The sequence below is a fragment of the Balaenoptera ricei genome, chromosome 10 (genome assembly GCF_028023285.1).
Source record: "Balaenoptera ricei isolate mBalRic1 chromosome 10, mBalRic1.hap2, whole genome shotgun sequence".
Taxonomy (NCBI): Eukaryota; Metazoa; Chordata; class Mammalia; order Artiodactyla; family Balaenopteridae; genus Balaenoptera; species Balaenoptera ricei.
In genome coordinates, this window is record NC_082648.1 from 276634 (window position 1) to 297065 (window position 20432).

Here is a 20432-nt window from a genome sequence, read left to right on the forward strand (position 1 = left end):
TTGCGTTTCTGTGAAAAATGCCATTGAAATTTTAATAGAGATTACAGTGAATCTATAGATGGCTTTGGGTAATGTGAACATTATAACAATATTCTGATCCATGAACACTGGATATCTTTCCATTTATTTGTGTTTTCTTCAGTTTCTTTCATCAAAGTCTTGTAGTTTTCAGTGTATAGCTCTTTCATCTCCTCGGTTAGGTTTATTCCTAAGAATTTTATTTTATTTTTTGATGCTATTATGAATGGGATTTTTTTCTTCATTTTTCTTTCTGACGTTTTGTTGTTAGTGTATAGAAACACAACTGTTTTCTATATGTTGATTTTGTATCCTGCAACTTTCCTAAATTTCTAACAGTTTTTTTGGTGGAGTCTTTAGCATTTTCTGTATATAAGATCATATCATCTACAAATGAAGACAGTTTTACTTCTTCCTTATCTATTTGGAAACCTTTTTTTTTCTTTTTCTTGCCTGATTCCTCTGGCTAGGATTTCCAGTATTGAATAGGAATGGTGAGAGTGGGTATCCTCGTCTTGTTCCTGATCTTAGAAGAAAAGCTTTCAACCTTTTGCTGTTGAATATGATGTTAGCTGTGAGCTTGTCATATATGGCCTTTATTTTGTTGGTACGGTCCTTCTATACCAAGTTTTTTGAGCATTTTTATCATGAGAGGATGTTGTACTTTGTCAAATGCTTTTCTGCATCTGTTGAGATGATCATATTTTTATCTCTCTTTCTGTTAATGTGGTGAATCCCATTTATTGACTTATGGCTATTGAACCATCCTTGCATTCCTGGAACAAATCCCACTTGATAATGGTGTATGATCCTTTTAATGTGCTGTTGAATTTGGTTTGCTAATATTTTGTTGAGAATTTTTACATCTGTATTCATTAGGGATATTGGTCTGTATTTTTCTTTTCTTGTACTGTCCTTATCTGGCTTTGGTATCAGGGTAATGGTGTCTCATAAAATGAGTTTGGGAGTGTTCCCTCCCGTTCAGTTATTTGGAAGCGTTTGAGAAGTATTGTTAATTCTTCTTTAAATGTTTGGTAGAATTCACCAGTGAAACCATCTGGTCCTGGGCTTTTCTGCTTTGTGAGGGTTTTATTTACTGATTCAGTCTCCTTACTCAATATTGGTCTGTTCAGATTTTCTGTTTCTTCATGAGACTCAGATTTAATAGGTTGTATGTTTCTAGGAATTTATTCATTTCTACTAGATTATCCAGCTTGTTGGCATATAATTGTTTTTAGCAGTTTCTTACGATTCTCTGTGTTTCTGTGGTATCAGTTGTAATGTCTTCTTTCATTTCTGATTTTATTTATTTGAGTCTTCTCTCTGTTTTTCTGAATTAGTCTAATAAAGGTTTGTCAATTTTGTTTATCTTTTCAAAAAAAAATCAGGTTCATTGATCTATTCTATTGTATTTCTGGTTAGGTCCTCTTACTTTAACTTTGGGAATAGGAAAGTTCATTTGTCAAAGGAGCCACTCTCTCCAGATGAGAAGGATGAGTGGAATTACTCCTGTTTCAACAGTTTCTGTAATAGGGTCTATCCTTTAATTTTCGAAAGCCTTGGCTGTAAGTGGGGGGAAAGAAAGAGTCAGGAAAAAACAACCCTCGGTGACTGAATCCCACTACCAGCATCGTGGGAAAAGCCAAGGTTGGTGTTTTTCAAACTTTTGATCATGTCCACAGTAGGACATACATGTTACACTAGGACCCAGAAAACCCAGGTGGGCACAGCTGAGCTGTGAGAAATAATCCTTGACTCTGAGGATGCCACAGTGCATGCTGATGCTTTTTATTAGGCTTTATTCTGTTTTGTTTTAGTCATAGTGCATTGTAGGATTTTTGGTTTGTTTTGCGTTGTTTTTAATGCTGATCCTGACCCACTGTGGGTCAGAGCTGCAGTTCGACCCACGCTGGCTCGCGGGTACTTGCAGAAGGGCAGCAGGAGGGCCCCAGCGGGTTCATGTTCAGTCCCGCCCCACCCCTGGCAGCTTTCAGGCCACCACCGCTTGTGTTCATTCTTGGCTTCCCCAGAAATGCTCCTCTGGCTCTTCATGTGACCACATCTTTGTTCTGCACACACTGCCACTTTGTTTGCTGGCCCTGCCGTGCAGGCTTCGGTCTTTGCTCTGGGCCCTGATTGGGTGATGGCTCCGTGGCCTCCACACATCCGGGCACAGGGGAGAGGAGGGCCTGGCCTCCCTGGACAAGAAGCCTGGGCCTGGGGAAGGCCGGTGCCGGGGCGAGCGGATGACCATGCCAAGACCAGGGGTCAAGCTGGGAATTTCAGAGACTTGCTCACCCTCTTCCCCTGCCCCTTGCTGCCTGCAGGTAAATTCTACTGCAAACCACACTACTGTTACCGGCTGTCCGGGCCTGTACAGAGGAAGAGACCAGCAGTGGCCCCTCTGTCTGGAAAGGTAATGCTGATCGGCCACAGCGGGCGGGGGGGCAGCAGGCGCTGTTTCAGTGCGGTGACAGGTCAAGGGGGTGGCCAGCAGGCCCTGAACGGCCACTGCATTGCCTTTCCTGTGAGTGGGAGGGCCTGAGGGATGGTCACAGTCCGGTATGGGGAGGGGGCATCTTTTCAAGCCTAATCTAATGTTGGGTTTCAGTAAGATAGTGTTCCAGGACCACCTGAGTTGGATTTGGAAGACCATGTCAGACCTTCTCTTCTGCTTACTGTGTAAAAAAAGCCTTTTGCCTTTGAAAATCTCACCTTTCCTGAGAGGAGGACACCGGAAAAGGACTTGACTAGAAATAAATGCTCTGCAGCCAATTCCTTGAGCTTTCTATATTCTGGGAATTACTTATCTAAGAACGTTCTTTTTTTTTAAAAAAAAAAAAGTGAGTGTAATCAGCTCCCGCATCTGTCTTTCCAAGTGAGCTGTGTATTCTCTCCGCTCTGTGGTGTTGCCCTGTGGGCATGCAGTTGACGGATGCTTCCAGGAGGGCCTCTGCGGACTGCAGAGAGCCTGTGGGGGAAGGGACGTGAGGTGCCTGCGACTCCCGCGTGAAGTGTGCCCTGGCGCAGCTCTGGGTTTCCTGGTGAGGGCAGCAGACTGGCAGCCAGACGTCATTGTCTCCTGAGATGTGGGTGCTTCACTCAGTCACTCTTCCTCTTCTTGTGGATTTTCCTAGGAGGCCAGGGGACCCCTGCAGGACGGCCCCACTGCAGACACCAACGGACGGCCCAGCACCAGTGCCAGCCCTGCCGAGAGAACTCCAGGTAGCCTCACTTCCTTGTTTGGCTGGGTGGCGCGTCACTCTCTCGGCCTCTGTGACAAGGCCAAGGGGATGAGCCAGCACCTCCAAAGCAACATTTCTTCAATTGGGCATCAGGTGGCCCAAAACCCTCTGGACTCCTTTTTCATGTGCCAGCTGCTTGCATTCGGAGTCCCCTTTCTCTATGGCCTGTCGGAGGTGCTGGTGCAAATCAGAGGGGAGTTTCACTGGCCGACCATGAGCCAGTAGGGGCGCCGTCTGGTGAGCGGCGTCACCCAGGCTTCGGTACCGTCTACTCAGAATCTCAAATTTTTATTGCTGGAGTCCTGGGACCTGCCCACATCCATCAGATACCTCGGAGGGTTGGCCCCGGCCCTGTCTAGGGAACAGGAGTTCAAAACAGGCTGCTTTTAGCACTGACCCAAGTGATGACCCAGGGCAGCAGGGCCTTCTTGTAGTCCCTCGCTGTGGACTCCTTGGATAGAGCGTGGAATTGTGAAAAGGCCCCAAGGTCTGAATGTGTGTCCCCCTGAACTGGACAGCCTCCTTCCTCTTCCCTGCTCAGGTGTCTAGGTGAGCTGCCTCTGCTCTCCCACCTCACCTGTAACCACTGCTGGACATGCCCTGTCCTGGTCATTTTAGGGCATTTGAACTCCTAACGAGGACCAGGCCCTAATTGGTCCCTCTGTCCCTCTTTCACTAACCGCTTCCTGTGTCAGGAGGTGAGTGCCACCACCCCACATCTAAAAACACATTTATTCTGGTCTCGAAGGTCAGGAGAAGGAAGGGCTCATGGGCACCAGACTTCTTGTGAAGAATTGTGTTTTTTCCCTTAAAATCGCCTCTCCCTACTCCCTGCCAAACCAGCCTGTGACGTGTGTCCACAGTTCCATAGACGTGGGTGGTCCTGATGCCCTGCGCAGCCCCGACAGGTCACAGCCCACGGTCACTGTAGCCAGTCGGAGAGGAAGTCGTCAGGGCCCTGTTTTCACCTGTCACAAGTTTCTTCCCTTCAGAGCAAATAGGTCTCAAGCAGCCGTTTACAAACTCACAGAAATCACCATATTGAAAACTAAAGATTATCAGCTAAGGCCAGAAACTATGGAGAGGGAGTTGGTAGTGGAATTTCCAAAATGGGAGAAGAGAAAAATTATCCACTCAGCCTTCAAATGGGAGGTTAGCAGAGTTGCTCCTTCGCCCGTGCTCCGGAACTGACGCAGGCCCCGTGGTGTTGCTCTGGGGCAGGAGGGTGTCCCAGACGCTGGGCAGTGCCCCCGGGTGCAGTGACTGGAGCTTAGGTGAACTCAGCTTCTGCTACTACGTGTGCCCTGATAAAATCTAGGCAAGTTTTTAAGTGCCCTGCAGATTGGACCAATATTTTATAGCCATGTTTAAGCTACGAATGACTTGGTACCCCTTGAGCCCCTTTATAATCTGTCTTTTTCAAGAAGTGCTGATGGCCCTTGCAACAGGGGAGCTGGTAGAGACAGGGCGTGTGCCTTTGAGCAGGTGAGAACCACCTGGGTGCTCAGCAGACATCTAAGACGTTCGGCTCTCTTTGTGGGCATCTGAAGAAAAGCGAAGCCAGTGGAGGTCAGGCCATTCCTGAGCCAAGGTCGTGCACTCTGTCCGGTTCAGTTTGCCATCTGACTGCCTGCTTTGAAAGCATAGTGGGCTTCAGGTTTTTAGGAGCTGTGGAGAATTAAGGGTTCCATAGAGAAGAGGAACATTCTGTGAAGCAGGGAGAGAAGATGAGAGCTGGGGTTGTGGTGACAGAATCAAAGTCCTGAGGACCTTCTTGATTCTGAAGGTGATGCGCCTGTCACAGCATGAGGGGTTCAAGATGTGAAGCCCAGTTGGAGGTGCCCTGTGGGCAGTGGCAAGGCCAGCACCCGGGGCCGCTGGGGTCCAGTGAGTACCTGCCTCTGGAGGCCCGAGCTTTCCGAGAGCGCGGCTCCGAGTGTGGACGTGCCCTAGAGCACCAGCACTTTCCCTTCATAGACGAGGAGCAGGATCACGGGTGTATGTTACAGTTGGCAGGAAATTGATTTCTTTTTCTCCTTTAATAAGGATTTCCTTCTTTAAATCCCAAACTAGAGCTTTGATTGGTTAACTAGAACTTCCTTTTGAAAAGCTTCAGAAAAACTCAGGTGTTTCGGGGCTTCAGGAAGTGTGTTGCGGACGGCAGCGGTCAGGCAGGTTCCGGGCACGTCCGCTGGGCTGCACTCTGAGCAGAGCGAGTCGTACGCGGAGCGCGGTTCACGCCCCAGATCCGCGTCCCCCAGGTCGCTGGTCTGGAGGAGCCGTGACTGTGGTTGGCACTGCTCTGCGCCCCCCTTTCGTCTGTGGCATTTCCCTCTTTTCCCTTATGTTCTTCTCCTCTTACACCAAAATGACTGCTGTTGCCAAAAAAACAGATACAACCCGCGAGTTAGAACCTGGTCCGGCGTCATCTGTCTCTGGGCCCCTGGCCTGCGGCTGCTGCCTGATTTAGCATCTTTGTTTGTAATGTGCTTTTAATGTAGAAACCCTCTTTGCTGTTCTCAAAATCAGTAAGTGCTTTGTTTCCAAGCTTCTTATATTTAGTGCTGCAGGTCAGTGGACCTGGCACAGATTTTCTTACCCTGGCCTCATAGTACCTGCCCTGACTTGAGGAAACATTTGGATAACAACAGGCAGAGAAAGAAAACCCCCAGTGGGATGTTTTGCCCTTGAATACAAGACCCTCAGTTGAAGGTTTTTAGATCCTTTTTTCATCCAGAGGAATCCCCTTTACACCTCACATAGTGGGTAACCAGAACTGAAGCGTACAGGCATGGGGTATCATAGGGAACAGAAGAGCTTTGCTTCCAGTACAGGTGACAGACATGGGATGGGAGAAAGGCTTCATTGTCGTCTTACGGAAAGATGATCTTAACATAAAAGGCTGCCTCGCTGTGGCTGGTGCATGCCGCGTCCCCAGACACACTTGCACGGTCACCCTTGGGTTCCATAGTTTGGATGCTGAATGAGCCATTAGGAAATGCAGGCATTTCCCACACCAGCTAGAATAGCCATGCGCGGTACAATCCTGGGTTCCTGCCGTCAGGAGGAAGTTACGAGATTTTCCCACTGCTTCCCAAGCCCTCTTCCCTTATAGGCATTTCTGGAAAAACTATTAGAAAAGCAAAGGGAATTCCGAATCCAGCTTCACCGTCCAAACCCCACCCCAAGAGTCCAAGTAGACGGTGATGTGTGAACACTTATATATATACACACATGTGTTTGCACTGGCTTAGTTTCATATCTACAAGTACACGTTTATATGTTGTGTCCTAAGTGGTAATAACAATACTAGTGAAGCCTCCCCAAGCTTCTTGTCCCTTGGCTCTGGCTTACACTGGGGACCGTGCCACTGACCTGGCTTAGTGTTCCCATCGGGCTCTGGGGAGAGCAGAACAGCCAGGCGCCCGGGGGAGGTGGGCACCGGGGGCACGTGTCCCCGGACATGAGCAGTGCACACTCTCCACCCCCGAAAGGGGACTTAGACAAAGCAGGGAGCAGGGCTCTCGCTCAGGAACCCCAGGGGACCGCGTCGCTTCCAGGCGCGGGTCTGTTAGCACAGCTCCCTGCTGTCTCTTGGTGTTTAGTGTGTCTGTAGGACAGTGGAATCCTTAGTCTCTCCTGAAAGGGGCCTCAGCATGGCCTTGAAGGCCTGGCCAGTGAGTTAAGGGGTTCTGCACCCACTTTTCCTGATCCGTTAAGCTTGGGGTGGAGGGCGGAGGCAGGCAGCAGGCGGGTCCCCAGGCGTGGTACGGAGGCCAGAGCTGTGCCAGGGACGGTGCGCCTGTCCGTCTCCGGCCTTCCTGCCGTGAAGCCTCGCCTTTGCCTTCGTCTCTAACCTGTGCTGTTGTGCGTTTTGGTGTGTTTCTTTGTGAGTTGTTTTTATTTAATTGTGTAACTTTGTTTTTCCGTTATTGTGAAACTAAGGTGTTGTGCTTTTAATTTTTTTTAACAAGTGTTACCGTTCTTATTTAAGAGAATAAATTCCAAACAATCTTCAGGTTTCTGAGTATTTCTTTTCCCCCCCTTTTTCCTGATTGGAGGGTGGGGAGGGGTCGCTCAGGCAGGTCTCAGGAGTGGGCGTGAAACCACGGTGCCTCAGGATTCTCGCTCCTGGGCTGGGCTCGGGAGAGAACGTAGGTGTATTAAAATGGGGAAACAGGGTGTTTATACCTAAAATACAGGTTCCCATTAGCGGAAGGGCCCCTGTTTGGGGGGGGGGGGCGTGGTGGAAGACATTTTGCTTCCTTGCGTGGAGGAAGATGCCACCTGTGTCCCCCATTCCGTCATCCCGCACGCGGGCCCTGAGGCGGGAGCAGGTGAAGGAAAAAGCTCTCCGTGGAGCCTGCCTCTGCCTGAGCCCGGGCCGTGCCCTCCTCTTTCCGACTAGCTGGTGCCGTGGGGACCGGAGCGCTTGGGCGCCTCTTCGCTGCCTTGAGGCTTTCGCCTGGCGTCAGGGACGGTCCTTGCTCTGTCCTCCCAGCTCTGTCTGTTTCTGTGACCTGGACACAGAGGCAGGGGGTCCAGTTCTTCTTGGCTGCTCGAGCCTGGAGGGCTGAGCCCCCTTCTCACACACACTGTGACCTTGGCAGCGGGGCCTCTGGTGCCGGCCGGCCCTCTGACCACAGGGGCACAGCCGTTTGGGTGCTGAATGGGGCCAGGAGAGGGCACGTCGGAGGGGGGCGCTCAGCGCCAGTCTGCGCCCACCGTGCTCTAGGCGATGGCGGCCTGGTGTGAAGTGGCCTCCCGGCCTCGCCTCCACCCGGCGGTCCCCTTGGGTCCCTGCGCGGCCACAGCACCATCACCGGGTTGGGAATTGGTCCCGGCAGGGAGAGCGCCTGCCTCTCCCGGCCTGCTCGCCACCTTCCCCCTTCTCTGAAATAAGTCAGTTGGGTCTGTCCTGGGCCCTGCAGAAGGCTGGGAGAAAAAAGAGTCGGGCTGAAGACCCTGGAGAGCTCCCTTTGGGTCGAGTTTCTTTCTGAAACTTGAAGCCCATTCTCTTTTTTTCTCATCTGTTCCCTGGCCCTTTCCTCACTGGGACACTGCCCAGGAGGGCTCCTGCGTGCTATGGGGGCGGAGGAAGCAGTGAGGATGGGCTGCCCTCTGTTCCCGTCCTGTCCCCTGAGGGACCCACTGAAGACAAGCCCCAGCTCGGGCCTTGCTGGGGTGTAATAGCCAGCAGACAGCTTTGGGAAGACTCCTCCCTGAACGCCAGGCCCTTTCATAGAGCTCTGCAACCTCACCAAGACTCCAAAATCAGGCCTTACCTGGCACCTCAGATCCAGCCAAGCATCCAGCAAGTGCCAGCAAGTAGATCCATCCTAAGGGCCTGCGGGGAGAAGGCGTGTGTGCTGGGGTAACGCCTCTTGCTCCACAGTTGCTCTGGGGGCAGGGGATGGGGGAGGCGAGGCTTTGCTCCAAGAAGGACAGTGGGTGAGAGGTTGAGTCGCCCCTGCACCCAAGCCAAGCAAACCTGACCTCGCCCTTGATGGTGTCCACAGGTGAGGTCAGACTGCCCCCATCACTCACAGAGGGGCGTTGGCATAAAGGGCAGTTTGGGGATACCTTCCGGCAGAAGGGGGTCCGGGGCCCCACCTCTGCCTACTAAGAACAGGCTCCTGGGGCCATGCTAGTGATTGCTAGAAAAATCCTTAAAATTGAGTCAGAATTTCTGTTGCCTCTTACATGTTCTTTACCTCTATTTCTGTACTCACCAGCTCGCCGTGACTGTGCATTAATCGTATGAAACTGTCCCTAGTATGAGTTCCTATTGTGTACTTCTGTAAAATGTCAGGGTTATTTCCACTGTGTCACTGTTGTTTCATAGTGTCCTTGCCTGGAATTGTAGGTCTTTGGTGGTTATTTTGTGTTAAGGGGCTCCGGTCACCGGCAGAGCTCGGGCCCTGCAATTCAGGCACCTGCTTGCTTCTCTGCGGTTCCTGCGCCCCGGGTCCTGGTGTGACTGGGCCTCCATCACAGCTGACTCCCCAAGAAAGCTTGGCCCTACTGGGGGCCCCTGCAGACCTGTGCTGCCAGACGGGGGTCGGGGCTCCGGAAGGACCTGGGCCTCAAACACACGACAAAATCGGGGCTGTTTCAGTGCAGAGGCCTAAATAAACATGTTTTCATTCAGTTCTCGTGTTCTTCCAAGGTAATAAAGCCGGGCATCAGTGGAAGTGAGTTCCTGAGAGTGTGATCCTCCTGGTACTTTGTGGCTGCTCAGAGATCAGACCTTAAAAGTGTGATTAGGGACCTGAGGGCAGAGAGTCTGTAAGACGCCTGAGCTCAACCTGGTGCCGAAGGAGAACAGCTGATGTTGTCACAATACGGTTATAATAGCCTGTTTATTCTTGTTCCCCTGTTTCCTAGAACTGAGTCAGGATCTAGAAAGATCAGGCTGGAGAGACCAGCTGTAAAATTTCCCTCCCACCATTTGCCACCAGCAGACTTACCTGGGTTAGTACGTTCTTCCTCTAGAAGAGAAGGCTCTGCCCTAGGTTCTGTCTCCTGTGAATTACTCTGAACCAGCTCCCTGCCTGCCTTCAGTGGGGCGTCAGCGTTGCTGGAGGCCCAGGAACACAGGGATCCGGGTGCGGGGAAGGCAGCCCCAGTGGAGGCTCTGGGCCCTGGGGCGACGGGGCTTGGCCAGCTGCCTGCGGGAAGGGTCAGAGTCTTGCTGCCCTCGGGGGCTGCTGAGAGCCGACAGCCGTGCTCTGGGCGGCTGCAAATACCACGCCAAGGGGCCCTCGTGTTTACAACCGGGAGAGCCCCCGCCTCTGCTGGAGTCGCCCTCAGATAGAAATAGGGAGTGAAACTCGAAGTGTGTTCACTGCTGTCAGTCTCCCCCAAGCGTTTATACTGGTGAATCTGCCCTTGGGGCTGATGTCACACGAGCTCATAGAGAACGACTCAGGAAGACGCCTTATGGGGTACAGCTAGCGTGTAGCACTTACTGTGTGCCAGGCACTGTCCAGACGCCTTCTGTGTACGCATCCCTCACCTAATCACATCGTAGGCTGTGAGGAAGGTAGCATTTTGCAGACTGGATCGAGGCCCCGTGACTGACCGGGGCAGGGGCGGGTGGAGTCTGTACAGGACGCGCGCAGTGCCACCCCCTCCACTCCCTTGTCCTCCAGCCTCAGCTTGTCCGCACGGGGCAGCGGGAAGAGAGCTGCGTGTCGGCTCCACCAAGATGACTTTCTAAAAACACGCACAAACGCCCGTGTCATCCGTGAATGTGCATTTGGTTATTTCCAGGAAATACGTGTCCCCAGATTTTTAGCGGTGACCCCCAGGGCTGGGAATGTGCCTTTGCAAAGAGGGTAGATTCGAGAGCAAAGGGTTTCATCATTGGTATGTGAAGGGGGAGATCAGAAGAGACGGAGGAGGAGAATAATGATGTTGTATCGACTGCCTTTCATTTTCTCCGTATCAGCACTCTTTGATCAGTTCAAATGATACCAAGCCTAAAGTCGTGCTATTAAGATGTCCCTCCACATGGAAGCTCCCTGTCAGTCTGGAGGAGCCGGGCTTGTGCCCCAGGACGATGTTCAGTGCTGCTCTCGGGCAACAGTCTCGCTACTTCTGACTTGTACGCCTGTTGCTTATTTCTCCTCTACGCTCGCATTTTATCACACTTCTCTAAGAGGCCCCGGGGATGGTGGAGCTGACGGTTTCCTTCTCTTACTACTGATGCTTTGCAGCTGCCATTCGCAGTAGTTGCCTGGCTTGGCCCTGGGTGGGGTTGGCAGAGGAGAGGGAGAGATGAGGGCCTGCCTCTTTCTGTCCTGACACTTTGAGCAGAATCACCCGTGACAGGAGTTAAACACGGACATTCTTACCTGTCGGAGTTTGGGCCGCTCCGGACTCCACTCACGTAAAATGACGCTTAAATCCGGGCTAAGCGTGCATGTCACCGCGGTGAGCATTTTGGGTTCTGCCGTGTTGGATCAACTTGGGTTGGGCACAGAAGCAGCTCGGGAGGCCTGAGCATGTCCAGGCCCAGCCTCGGGCAGGCGTGTCATGACAGGCCCTGCGAGCTCACAGAGGATCTTTTTTGGAAAATGGAAAAAGAAAAGAGTTGGGGACACGGAGAAAGAAGCAGTGTTTTTCCCCGTCGTGTTTCAACGTCTGCTTTTCTCCCTGGATTTAGTGAGCGGGCCTTCTGACATACCTGTCAGCCTCCAGCACCTGGCCTCTGTCCCCAGGCCCCACGCCGGAGGGCCGGGCGGGTGGACGGGGGACGGCGGGCCGGGCAGCATCTCCGTGAGAGAGAGACTCTGCTCCGTGCCGAAGGACAGTGAAGGGCGGGGCGTGTCCGCCTGGCACGCGGGCTGTGTGCCCCACACGGCCCTTCCCGACGGGCCCTCCACGCACTGCCCTCCGAGGTTCAGGACGTCTCACTCTGGTGGCAGCACCGCTGCTCTGTCCTGATGACCTTGCCCACTGGGCCGCGGTCCAGCGTCCGGTGTGCTGGTCGGCCTGATCAGTGAGACGTGGGAGACAGTCTGCTGTGATTTCCAGGCGGGACTCTCGGGCTCGGCACTGTTGACGTTGGGACGGATAGTTCTTTGTTGTGCGCTGTTGGCTGTTTGCGGTATCCCTGGCCTCTTCCCACTGGATCTCAGGACACCCCCCTTCCCAGCTTGTGACATTGCCAGGTGACCCCAGAGGAAAAGGTCTCCTGGTTGACCACCACCATTCTAGACTAAAGTCAGGAGAAGTAGGGACAGGCCCTAAATGTAAAATTAGCCTCCATTTGATTGTTCCCTGTAGGAGACCAGGGAAGAGAGTGCGTGAGGACAAAGCAAGTGATACAGACCACACTGGACAGCAGTGGCCTGCCCGCCCCTGTTAGGTTGTGGGCACACGCCTCCCAGCATGTGACGCTGTGTACACGTCGGCAGCCGTGCCGGTACTGTGTGTGCTGTCAGACGCCGAGGACATGTTTTAGAACGGGAGTCCATTTTCCTGAACCACAGTCAATCGCCCTGCGCTGCAGAATGTGCTCAGCTTCTGAGGTGACCACAGCCTCGGAGAGCAGAGCTGGGTCTAAAGGGAACAAGCACAGATATTGAAGAGAAGATGCAGCCTGTTATCCTTGCTGTCTTCGGTCATTCATCTCTCTGAGCCTCAGTTTCCCCATCTATTAAGACCATAAAATGGAAAAAAGGCTCCCTGCTGCTCTACTTCATAAGGTTGTTGGCAAGAGCAAATAAGCTGAAACGTGTGGAAACTCGTTTATTTAAAAGGATTACAGGAATATCAACTACGATCATTGGTGGAGATTCCAGAAAATGCTGGCATAATCAGAGTGAGAGTGAGTTAGGGTTATTTCTGCTGACTGGGCGATGCATCCTGGGGGGTTAGGACCGGACGGCCTGCTGGGATGTGTTCCCAGCCAGCAGAGATTTGGGGAAACAGAACAGTGAGGAGGGCTGGCCGTGTCTGGTCCTGAGACAGTGGGTGTTGAATCTCTTCAGGGCTTGGCTAAATTTGGCCTTGCTTGTTCCTCAGCCTGCGTGGATGGGCTGTGAGGTCACCTGCTAACTCCACGACACCCTGGGGGCTCTTCACTGTAGCAACGGAAGAAAAGCAGTCCTGGATAAGTTGACATTAAGCTGAACTTCAGCACCCACGTGAGAGTCAGAGGACTGGGCAGGATTATAGCTTCTCTTAGGCAGAGCTAGGGTTACACGTGGGCCTAGGGACCGTGTGGCTCCCCACAGGCCCCCAGGGGCTCCGAGCCACCTCCCGGCCTGGAGTCAGCACAGGGACAGTGCTTCGTGGGTGCCCGGCTGGCCGCTGGAGAGGGCTCTGAGCTCCCAGCACCAGCCGTGCAGGCCCCCATGCCCGGACGTCTCAGGGACCGGCTGACAGATAAGAGCGCAGGTGTGCCGGGGCCGAGGTGTGCCTCAGGTGACACTTGTGGGCATTGCCGGAGGAGCTTGGCTCCCTTCCCACAACAGATCTACGGTGCCTGAGGGGAGGCTGTTGCGGAGATGCTGTCTTTGGAAGGAGCCTGTCGCAGAGCAGAGGGCCTTTCGTCGTGAGGTGGGTTTGTCCCTGTTGATCGTTGGATTATGGGCAGGGCCTCGCTTCCCACCTTCCACGGCTCAGAGGCCAAGCCAGCTCTGGGGCTGTGCAGCTGGCCCCCCGAGAGCCCCTCGCAGCCAGCTTGGGACGCACTCTGGACTGAAGTGCCCCGGAGGGGAGGGGTGCAGTCTAAATGCGCATCTTGGGAAAAGCTCATCATCTTGCAGTGCCTGGCGGGCAGACTCGTGGTCCTTCTCTGCCTTCCCACCTCTCCCCTCCGCGTGCTCGTACGGGTCTGGTCTTCCAGTGAGCGAGATGCTCCCTGGAGCTCAGCTGCTCTCCACGGTGAAGCGAGGACATGCTTTTAGGACATCAGGTCGTTTGAGATGGTGTCTTTTCAGAGCCTTCCTCCGTGGCGTCTTGTAGGACGTTGGCATCTCTATAGGAATTTCTCTGTCCCGGGTGCTAAGGGAACGGCTACTGTCTTCACAGAGGTGGTGTTCCTGCCTCTTCTTGGGGCCTGGAACAGCATCGAGCTCCTTGAGACACGCAGAGGCCCTCAGTGTTGTGTGTCAAGATGAGGAAACCGAGACCAGATTATGTCCAACCGATTCCTTAAAAGTATAGTGAAGTGTTGCTGTAGTTCAGATACAGGCTGAGACCTTCCATCTTGATTGTTTATTCAAGACGCTTTACCGAACACCTGCTCTGCCACACTGACGGCACCAGGACCACAGAAGGCCGGGAGAGCCCTCTGCAGCAGACCCTCCAGTTTGGGGTGCGCTTAGGAGGTGGATGGTGTGATGAAGGCGTACTAGAGCCCTGGGGGTGCAGAGGGGCCAGCAGCAGCAGGCAGCGGCAGGAGCAGAGGACCAGGCTGGGCTGACCTGTGGGCCATCCTTATCTTTACCCGCCTCTTATTAAGATTTCAGAGGCTAGCCCCACGAGTGGGCTGGTGGACAGGTCCCTTACCTTGAGCTGCAGGGCCCCTCCTGATCTGCCGGCCGCACCCATGGCTCCCGTGTGTGCACAGGTGTGTGGATGTGGGCGGCCAGGTGGGAACAGCAGAATGGCAGCTAGAGCTCAGCTCTGTGGGATTTAAGAGAAAACACAGCAGAGCCCGGCGCTTTCGAGAGCAGAGAGGTGGCCGTTCTGCAGGGTGACCCAGCTGACTGTTAAGGGTCAAGTCGAGTTTCATCTGTGAGATATTTCAACACATGAAAGATCTGTTATTAAGAGAGCTACAAGAAGCCCTGGTAAGGTGTTTTTTTTAAGGAGACTCGGGTACGTGCCTTAAAAGAGACCTCTTTGCCTTGGCCAGATAGAGTGACATGTGCCAGGATTTCCACCTGCCAAAAAGACACCTTTGGGAGATGTTGTACTAATGGCAGCAAAAGTCACGTAATGTTAGAAAACTAACGTAGCGGCAAAAGTTCCCTGGGATCCTGCAGACGGGGAGCCAAGGGCTGTGGCGATGGACGAGCCCCTCAGCTTCCTGAGGGGACTCTGCGGGCTGCAGGCTCCCCCCTCCTGCCTGGTGGGTTTCCTGGGACAGTTCTGACTTGTCCCTGTTGCGTTTCCCCTCCTCGGCCTCTCGGTCACTGCCCGACTCTTGGTAATTCAGCATCTCCCCCTTGCGTCCGCGTGACCTGCTTTTCTCTGTGCCCCACGTGAGCACGCGGTCCCCCTGGACGACGAGGAGACGGTGGGTGTGGAGGGGCAGTTAGCGATCCCGTCCCTCGCTGCACAGCCACACGGCCCCGGGTGCCGTCCGGGACCGGTCTCCTAGGGCCTGTGGACATCAGAACCCTGGGTGGTAATAGCGCTGGCAGCGCCCAGCGGCTGGGCGTGCAGCCCACGTCACAGTCCTGACTCAGCGGGTCGTCCCTGTTCCTCCATCACCTGCTTCCCGAGCAAAGGAGCATCTGACACCCTCCTGTCCTGTGACCTCGGGACGTGCTGTGAACCCCACCCCCTGCCAGCAGGAAACCACAGAAGAGTCTGTCGGAGGGTCCACGCGCAGGGGCCAGAGTCACCTCACCGAGGCAGTGCTTGGAAACTCCTTCCTTTGGCCTCCAGAACCAAAGCGCTGGCGAAGTGTGCGGTGTCCTCCAGAGGGAGAAATCGCCGTGCGAGGCCTCAGGCGTGCGGCCGGCCCAGCAGAGTCTGCTGAGGCCCAAACCAGCTGTCCCAGGGCCCTTCTGAGAAGGCCTTGGAAGCAGCCCCAGGGAAGCCTTTCCCCCACGGTGGGCGTCCTCCTCCTCCTCCCGCAGACACCAGACCCCACCGTCCCGCTGGACGGGAGCGGTGACGGGGTCCCCGGCAGAGCGGCCACCCGCTCCTCGGACAGCTGAGTGGAAGTGAGGTGAGAGGAGTGGGCTGGTCCCCAGGCTGGTTCTTGGCTGCGGGGCCTCCGGGCAGCTCACATCACGGGGCCCCTCTCGAAGGCAGTGCCCCACAGAGGCAGCTGTCTCTGGTCCAGACAGCGGTCCTGTCTTGGGGTGGCCATGCATTGCTGCAGAACTGCAGCAGGGACCCCCTCGCAGCCCCGTGAGGACGGGGACTCCTCGTGAGGAGGGCGCCCTCTCCCCCAGGGTGATTTCACGCGTGTTGCCAAGGGCTTTGGCAGCGCTCGTCCGTCAGCTGAGAGCAGGTTCTCCCATGAGGAAAATATTTCCTTGAGGATGACGTATGGAGCTCACGCAGGCAGTGTCTGTCCCAGAGCAGGGCCCGTCATTCAGGCTCAGAGCCTTTCTCTTACTTAGGGTGCCACCCAGATCCTGGAGCTGTTTCCCTTTCGTCTGTGGAGCTGGAATTGGCCTCCAGTGACCTGAGATCTGCTTGCCTGGACTTAGGGAACAGTCAGCCTAGGAATGATCCCAAATCCCTCGCCCCACTTTCAGCTGGGAAGCCCCTGTGTGTTGCCGCATCAAAAGCATGTGACATGGAGAGGCCGGGGGTCTTGGCCTGACCCTGCTGGTTCACTCTGATTTTCCAGACTGCCCTTCCGCAGCCTCTGCTCTCCTGGGCTCCTCCGTAGCTGACGAGACAGCGAGGACCCGGGGGCGGCCGGTGGGGGTCCTCTGTCTGTCACGGTGTCAGAACCACTGCCAAGGCCTCCTCCACCATTACTTCCTTCAGTGTCTTAATTTATCATCACCGTCCAGTTAATCTGGCAAATGGCCCTTTGCTCAGGACAGAGAATCAAGGATGCTGATTTTGTTGATTTTTTTGTTTGTTTGTTTTAATTTCCCATGACATTTTAAGGTTATGGCCCAGGAATGCTAAGCATATTTTGGCAGTTGGTGAGTTTTGGGTACTTGCCGAGCATCCTCTGAGTGCCACCTTCCCTTTGGGAAAACGGTCTCCATGGGGACCCGGCCCTGAGGGAACGTCCTGCTTTCCCTGGTCGCTGGAAGTGGGTGGAGACCAGAGGGGCCTGGGGCCTGACCAGTGAGTGATTCCACTCCTCCCGCCTTTTACAAAGTCTCCAGTGGGAATGTCTTAGGCTTCACGGCCCACAGCCTCCTCTCTGTGGGGACTGACGTGTGAATGATCTGAGTGTTTCTGGCTTCGTTTTGGTTGGTTGTGGCCAAGCCCAGTATTAAATTAACATTTCCCCTCCCCAAAGCCCCAGACTCTGGGCTTGGAGTTGGATGATCCCCTGCTCTACGCAGCCTGTGGAAACTCCAGAGAATTGACGCTGGGAGGAGGGCAGGATGTCATTCCAGACGCCAGATGCTCTGCTCCAGGTCATTTCCATGGAGTCGCTGCCCTTCGTCATGAAGGTCACGGTGGGGAGGAGATCGTGGTGAAGACGCCCCTGCGGGGGAAGGCAGAGCAGGACTCCAAGGAAACGCGTCTTGGCAGCAGCACGCCAGACCTCTGAGCGGACGCTGTGCTCCTGGGACTCGGGTCTTGGCCGCACCGCTCACCAGCTGTGTGACCTTGGGCAGCTGACTTACTGCCTCTGAACCTCGATGATCTCATTTGCAAACTGTTACCTACCTTACAACTGGCGCCTACCTCCGTGTTCCTCCAGAGCGCCCTCCTTGGATCCCTGGGTGGGCCACGCGCCCCTTTTCCATGCTCCCGTGGTCCCGCGTGTGTGCTCGAGCCCTGACGCCTCTACACGCCTGGAACCATCCCTGTGAGGACTTTCTCTGCCACGCCCGGCCTGCGACGCTCGGCGTAGAGAGTGTTTTCGCCTGCGTTGTTTCCCCAGGTTCTTGTGGAATTCCTGGCAGACACTGTGCGTTTCCCCCAGGGGTCTTCCCATGAGTGTTCCTTCTCTACCTTGAAATTGCTCAGTCTGAACTGATGATGTGAGTTGTTTTCCCTGAAGTGACAGTTCTTACTCTGTTTTTCTTCTACCATCTAAAAGAAATACTGGTCTTCATTCCAGATTCATGGAGTTCCCCAAAACTTTGTGCTCAGGTAGTTGCCACCCATTTATTTCCCTTTCTGTTTAAGGGCAGTTGTCAAAAATACACGATGGGAAGGACAGAATCAAGTGGTACTGTGGTCGGGGACCCTTGGCCTTGTCTTTATCGAGCTGGGTTTTGATGAGGAGAAAGAAGGAGGCCGGGAAGGCTGGTGTTTGGAAAGGCTGGCCCCGCGGTTAGAGCCTGTGCCCTCAGAGGGCCTGGGGGCAGGTGTGGAGACTGTCGAGACCGTGTCCACCTGCTGTGCTCCCTGCCTCTTTCGTGCTGTCACCTGGAGACCACATGTTTCCTAATTTTCCACACGCCCTCGTCCAGCATCAGAGCTCACACTTCGCGGGCCCTGAGCTCAGTGTCGAAGGACAGTCCGGGGGTGTCCAAAATGAGGCTCCCAGGGCACCAAGACCGGGATGGGCAGATGTGTGCACACGGCACAGGATTCGTGCCCAGACCCCACGGTGATACGTTTACCTGCATTTGTAAGTGAACATGCCCCAGGTCTTGCTTTTCAGAAAGAATCTCTAGTGATTTGAAGGGTGCCATTTGGTGGGAGATCCTGGTCACTGCAGCAGATGCGCTGAGACTTTATTCCGTGACTGCCTGCCTTCACAGGGTTATTTCTAATGATTTTACGAGGAGGTTCGGAACATGCGCACGACAGAAGGGCCAGCCTTCCTGATGTTTTCTGCACAACCTCTCACGTCACAAAAGTTACTAAATCAGTGTTCCCACCCCGTCCTTCAGCCCTTCATCAGGGGGCTTCTGGGCTTCGCCTTAAGACCACCTGACACTGGCTGGGGTGACTTCACCTGCTAAACCTAGTGTCGGTCCCCAGAGCCGAGAGCGTCAGTGAAGCCAGGCGCCTGCCCTGGCGGGACGCGAGGCCCTGTGCGCCGCCCCGCCCCGGTGCCTGCGTCCCTCCCCCGGGGCCCCTTCCCTGTGTGCTCCCTGTGCTCAGAGCCTCTTCCCGGCTTTCTGCGTCCAGTAACTGTCGTTCGCAATCCAGGGCAGATGGATGCAACACGCTTGTACAGATTGGTGGTGAAGATGTTCCTGGACCTCAGCTGTATCACCTAACTCGTAGGAGAGGGAGGCAGTGTGTACGGGGCACAGAGATGGCACCTGCACAAATGCGCGTACATGCGTGTGTAATTCACTTCGTACCCGTAGTAACCCTGCGACGTGGGATTGTCCTTGTTCACGGATCAGGAAGCGAGCTCTCAGTGGTCATGTGATTTTCCTAAGGTCCTTCAGCTGGTCACTGGGGGAGTCCGATGTCTCAGTGGGTCTGTCTGACTGCACCACATGTGACGTCCTGTCACAGTGGACACAGGAAAGTGGTCGGTGGGCCTCTTCTGCCCAAACGTGGGGTCACAAGGTGTGTTAGGAAGGGTAACGATGGAGATGGGGGAGGTGGGGGGCGCGTGACGGCGACATCGGACACCTGAGTCCTCAGAGTCCACGAGCCCATCGCGGGCCTCAGATTTTTTTCTTTCTTCCTTCCTTCCTTCCTTTCTTTCATTTATTTATTTATTGCTGCGTTGGGTCCTCGTTGCTGCGTGCGGGCTGTCTCTAGTTGCGGCGAGCGGAGGCTACTCTTCATTGCCGTGCCCAGGCTTCTCATTGCGGTGGCTTCTCTTGTTGCGGAGCACGGGTTCTAGGCGCGCAGGCTTCAGTAGTTGTGGCACGAGGGCTCAGTAGTTGTGGCTCATGAGCTCTAGAGCGCAGGCTCGGTAGTTGTGATGCACAGCTTAGTTGCTCCATGGCACGTGGGATCCTCCCGGACCAGGGCTTGAACCCGTGTCCCCTGCATTGGCAGGCAGATTCTTAACCACTGCGCCACCAGGGAAGCCCAGTCCTCAGATTTCTTCACAAAGGAATGATAGAATCTAGAAACCGTCATCGTGGGCGTCCCAGAGCAATAATTGACCAGGCAGGGTCATCAGTGGATCTTTAGTCCCCTGACGTGGGTATTCTGGGAACAGGTAGTCCAGGGTCTCTCCGCATCACTCCACAGATTACTTATTAATTACAAAGGGGAAAAGGTCTCTTTACCACAGAGACGTGGGTGGGCACCAGCTCAACCAAGCCGTCCAGCTGGTGTCACCAGGAACAAGGGGGCCTGACTGTCCTGCGTGGGTGCAGTGGGAGGGGCCCAGAGTCGCCCACGAGGTGTTCCCGTGGAACAAAAAGTCTTGCTGTGAATCTAAACGTGAGACAGACAAACCCACAGTGTGAGAAGCTCTGCAGAACAGCTTACCTGGACACCTCAATAGACCAGCCAGATGCAGTGCCCGAACCTCGACTGGGTCCTGGACCATGGGGTGGGGCAGCAGGTCCTGGACCAAGGGGGTGGGGACATTGGGTCCTGGACCATGTGGAGTTGGGAGCAGCGGGTCCTGGACCTTGTCGGGGGGCAGCAGGTCTTGGACCGAGGGGGTGGGGCAGCGGGGAGGACTCCCTTCTCAACAGGCTGCTTTCCCTTGAGAGCCAGTCCTGCCCCTGCCCCCCGGCCAGTGTGCACTGCTCCCCAGGCTGTCGTGTCCCTGTAGGGCAGATGTGGGGTCTTTTGTCTTCTGCCCCCCTCACCCCAGAGACCTCTGGGCTCTCCGGGGCCCGACCTTGTTGACTGCTGCCGTGTCCGGCTCCCTGGCCTCGTGGGACAGCTGCCCCT

At 54.5% G+C, this 20432-nt stretch overlaps 1 protein-coding gene across 25 annotated transcripts in view; it reads left to right on the top strand.

The window, feature by feature from the left end:
* Nucleotides 1–20432, top strand: part of MICAL3 (microtubule associated monooxygenase, calponin and LIM domain containing 3) — a 191369-nt gene that overhangs the window by 129266 nt on the left and 41671 nt on the right. For all 25 annotated transcript variants that reach the window (XR_009505258.1, XM_059934970.1, XM_059934971.1 and 22 more), the window contains 2 exons: nt 2346–2434; nt 3156–3243. Coding sequence is in view for 24 of the 25 variants with exons in the window: in XM_059934970.1 (XP_059790953.1) it covers nt 2346–2434; nt 3156–3243 (177 nt within the window). In the remaining variant the exon portion in view is untranslated. The remainder of the gene's footprint in view (nt 1–2345; nt 2435–3155; nt 3244–20432) is intronic.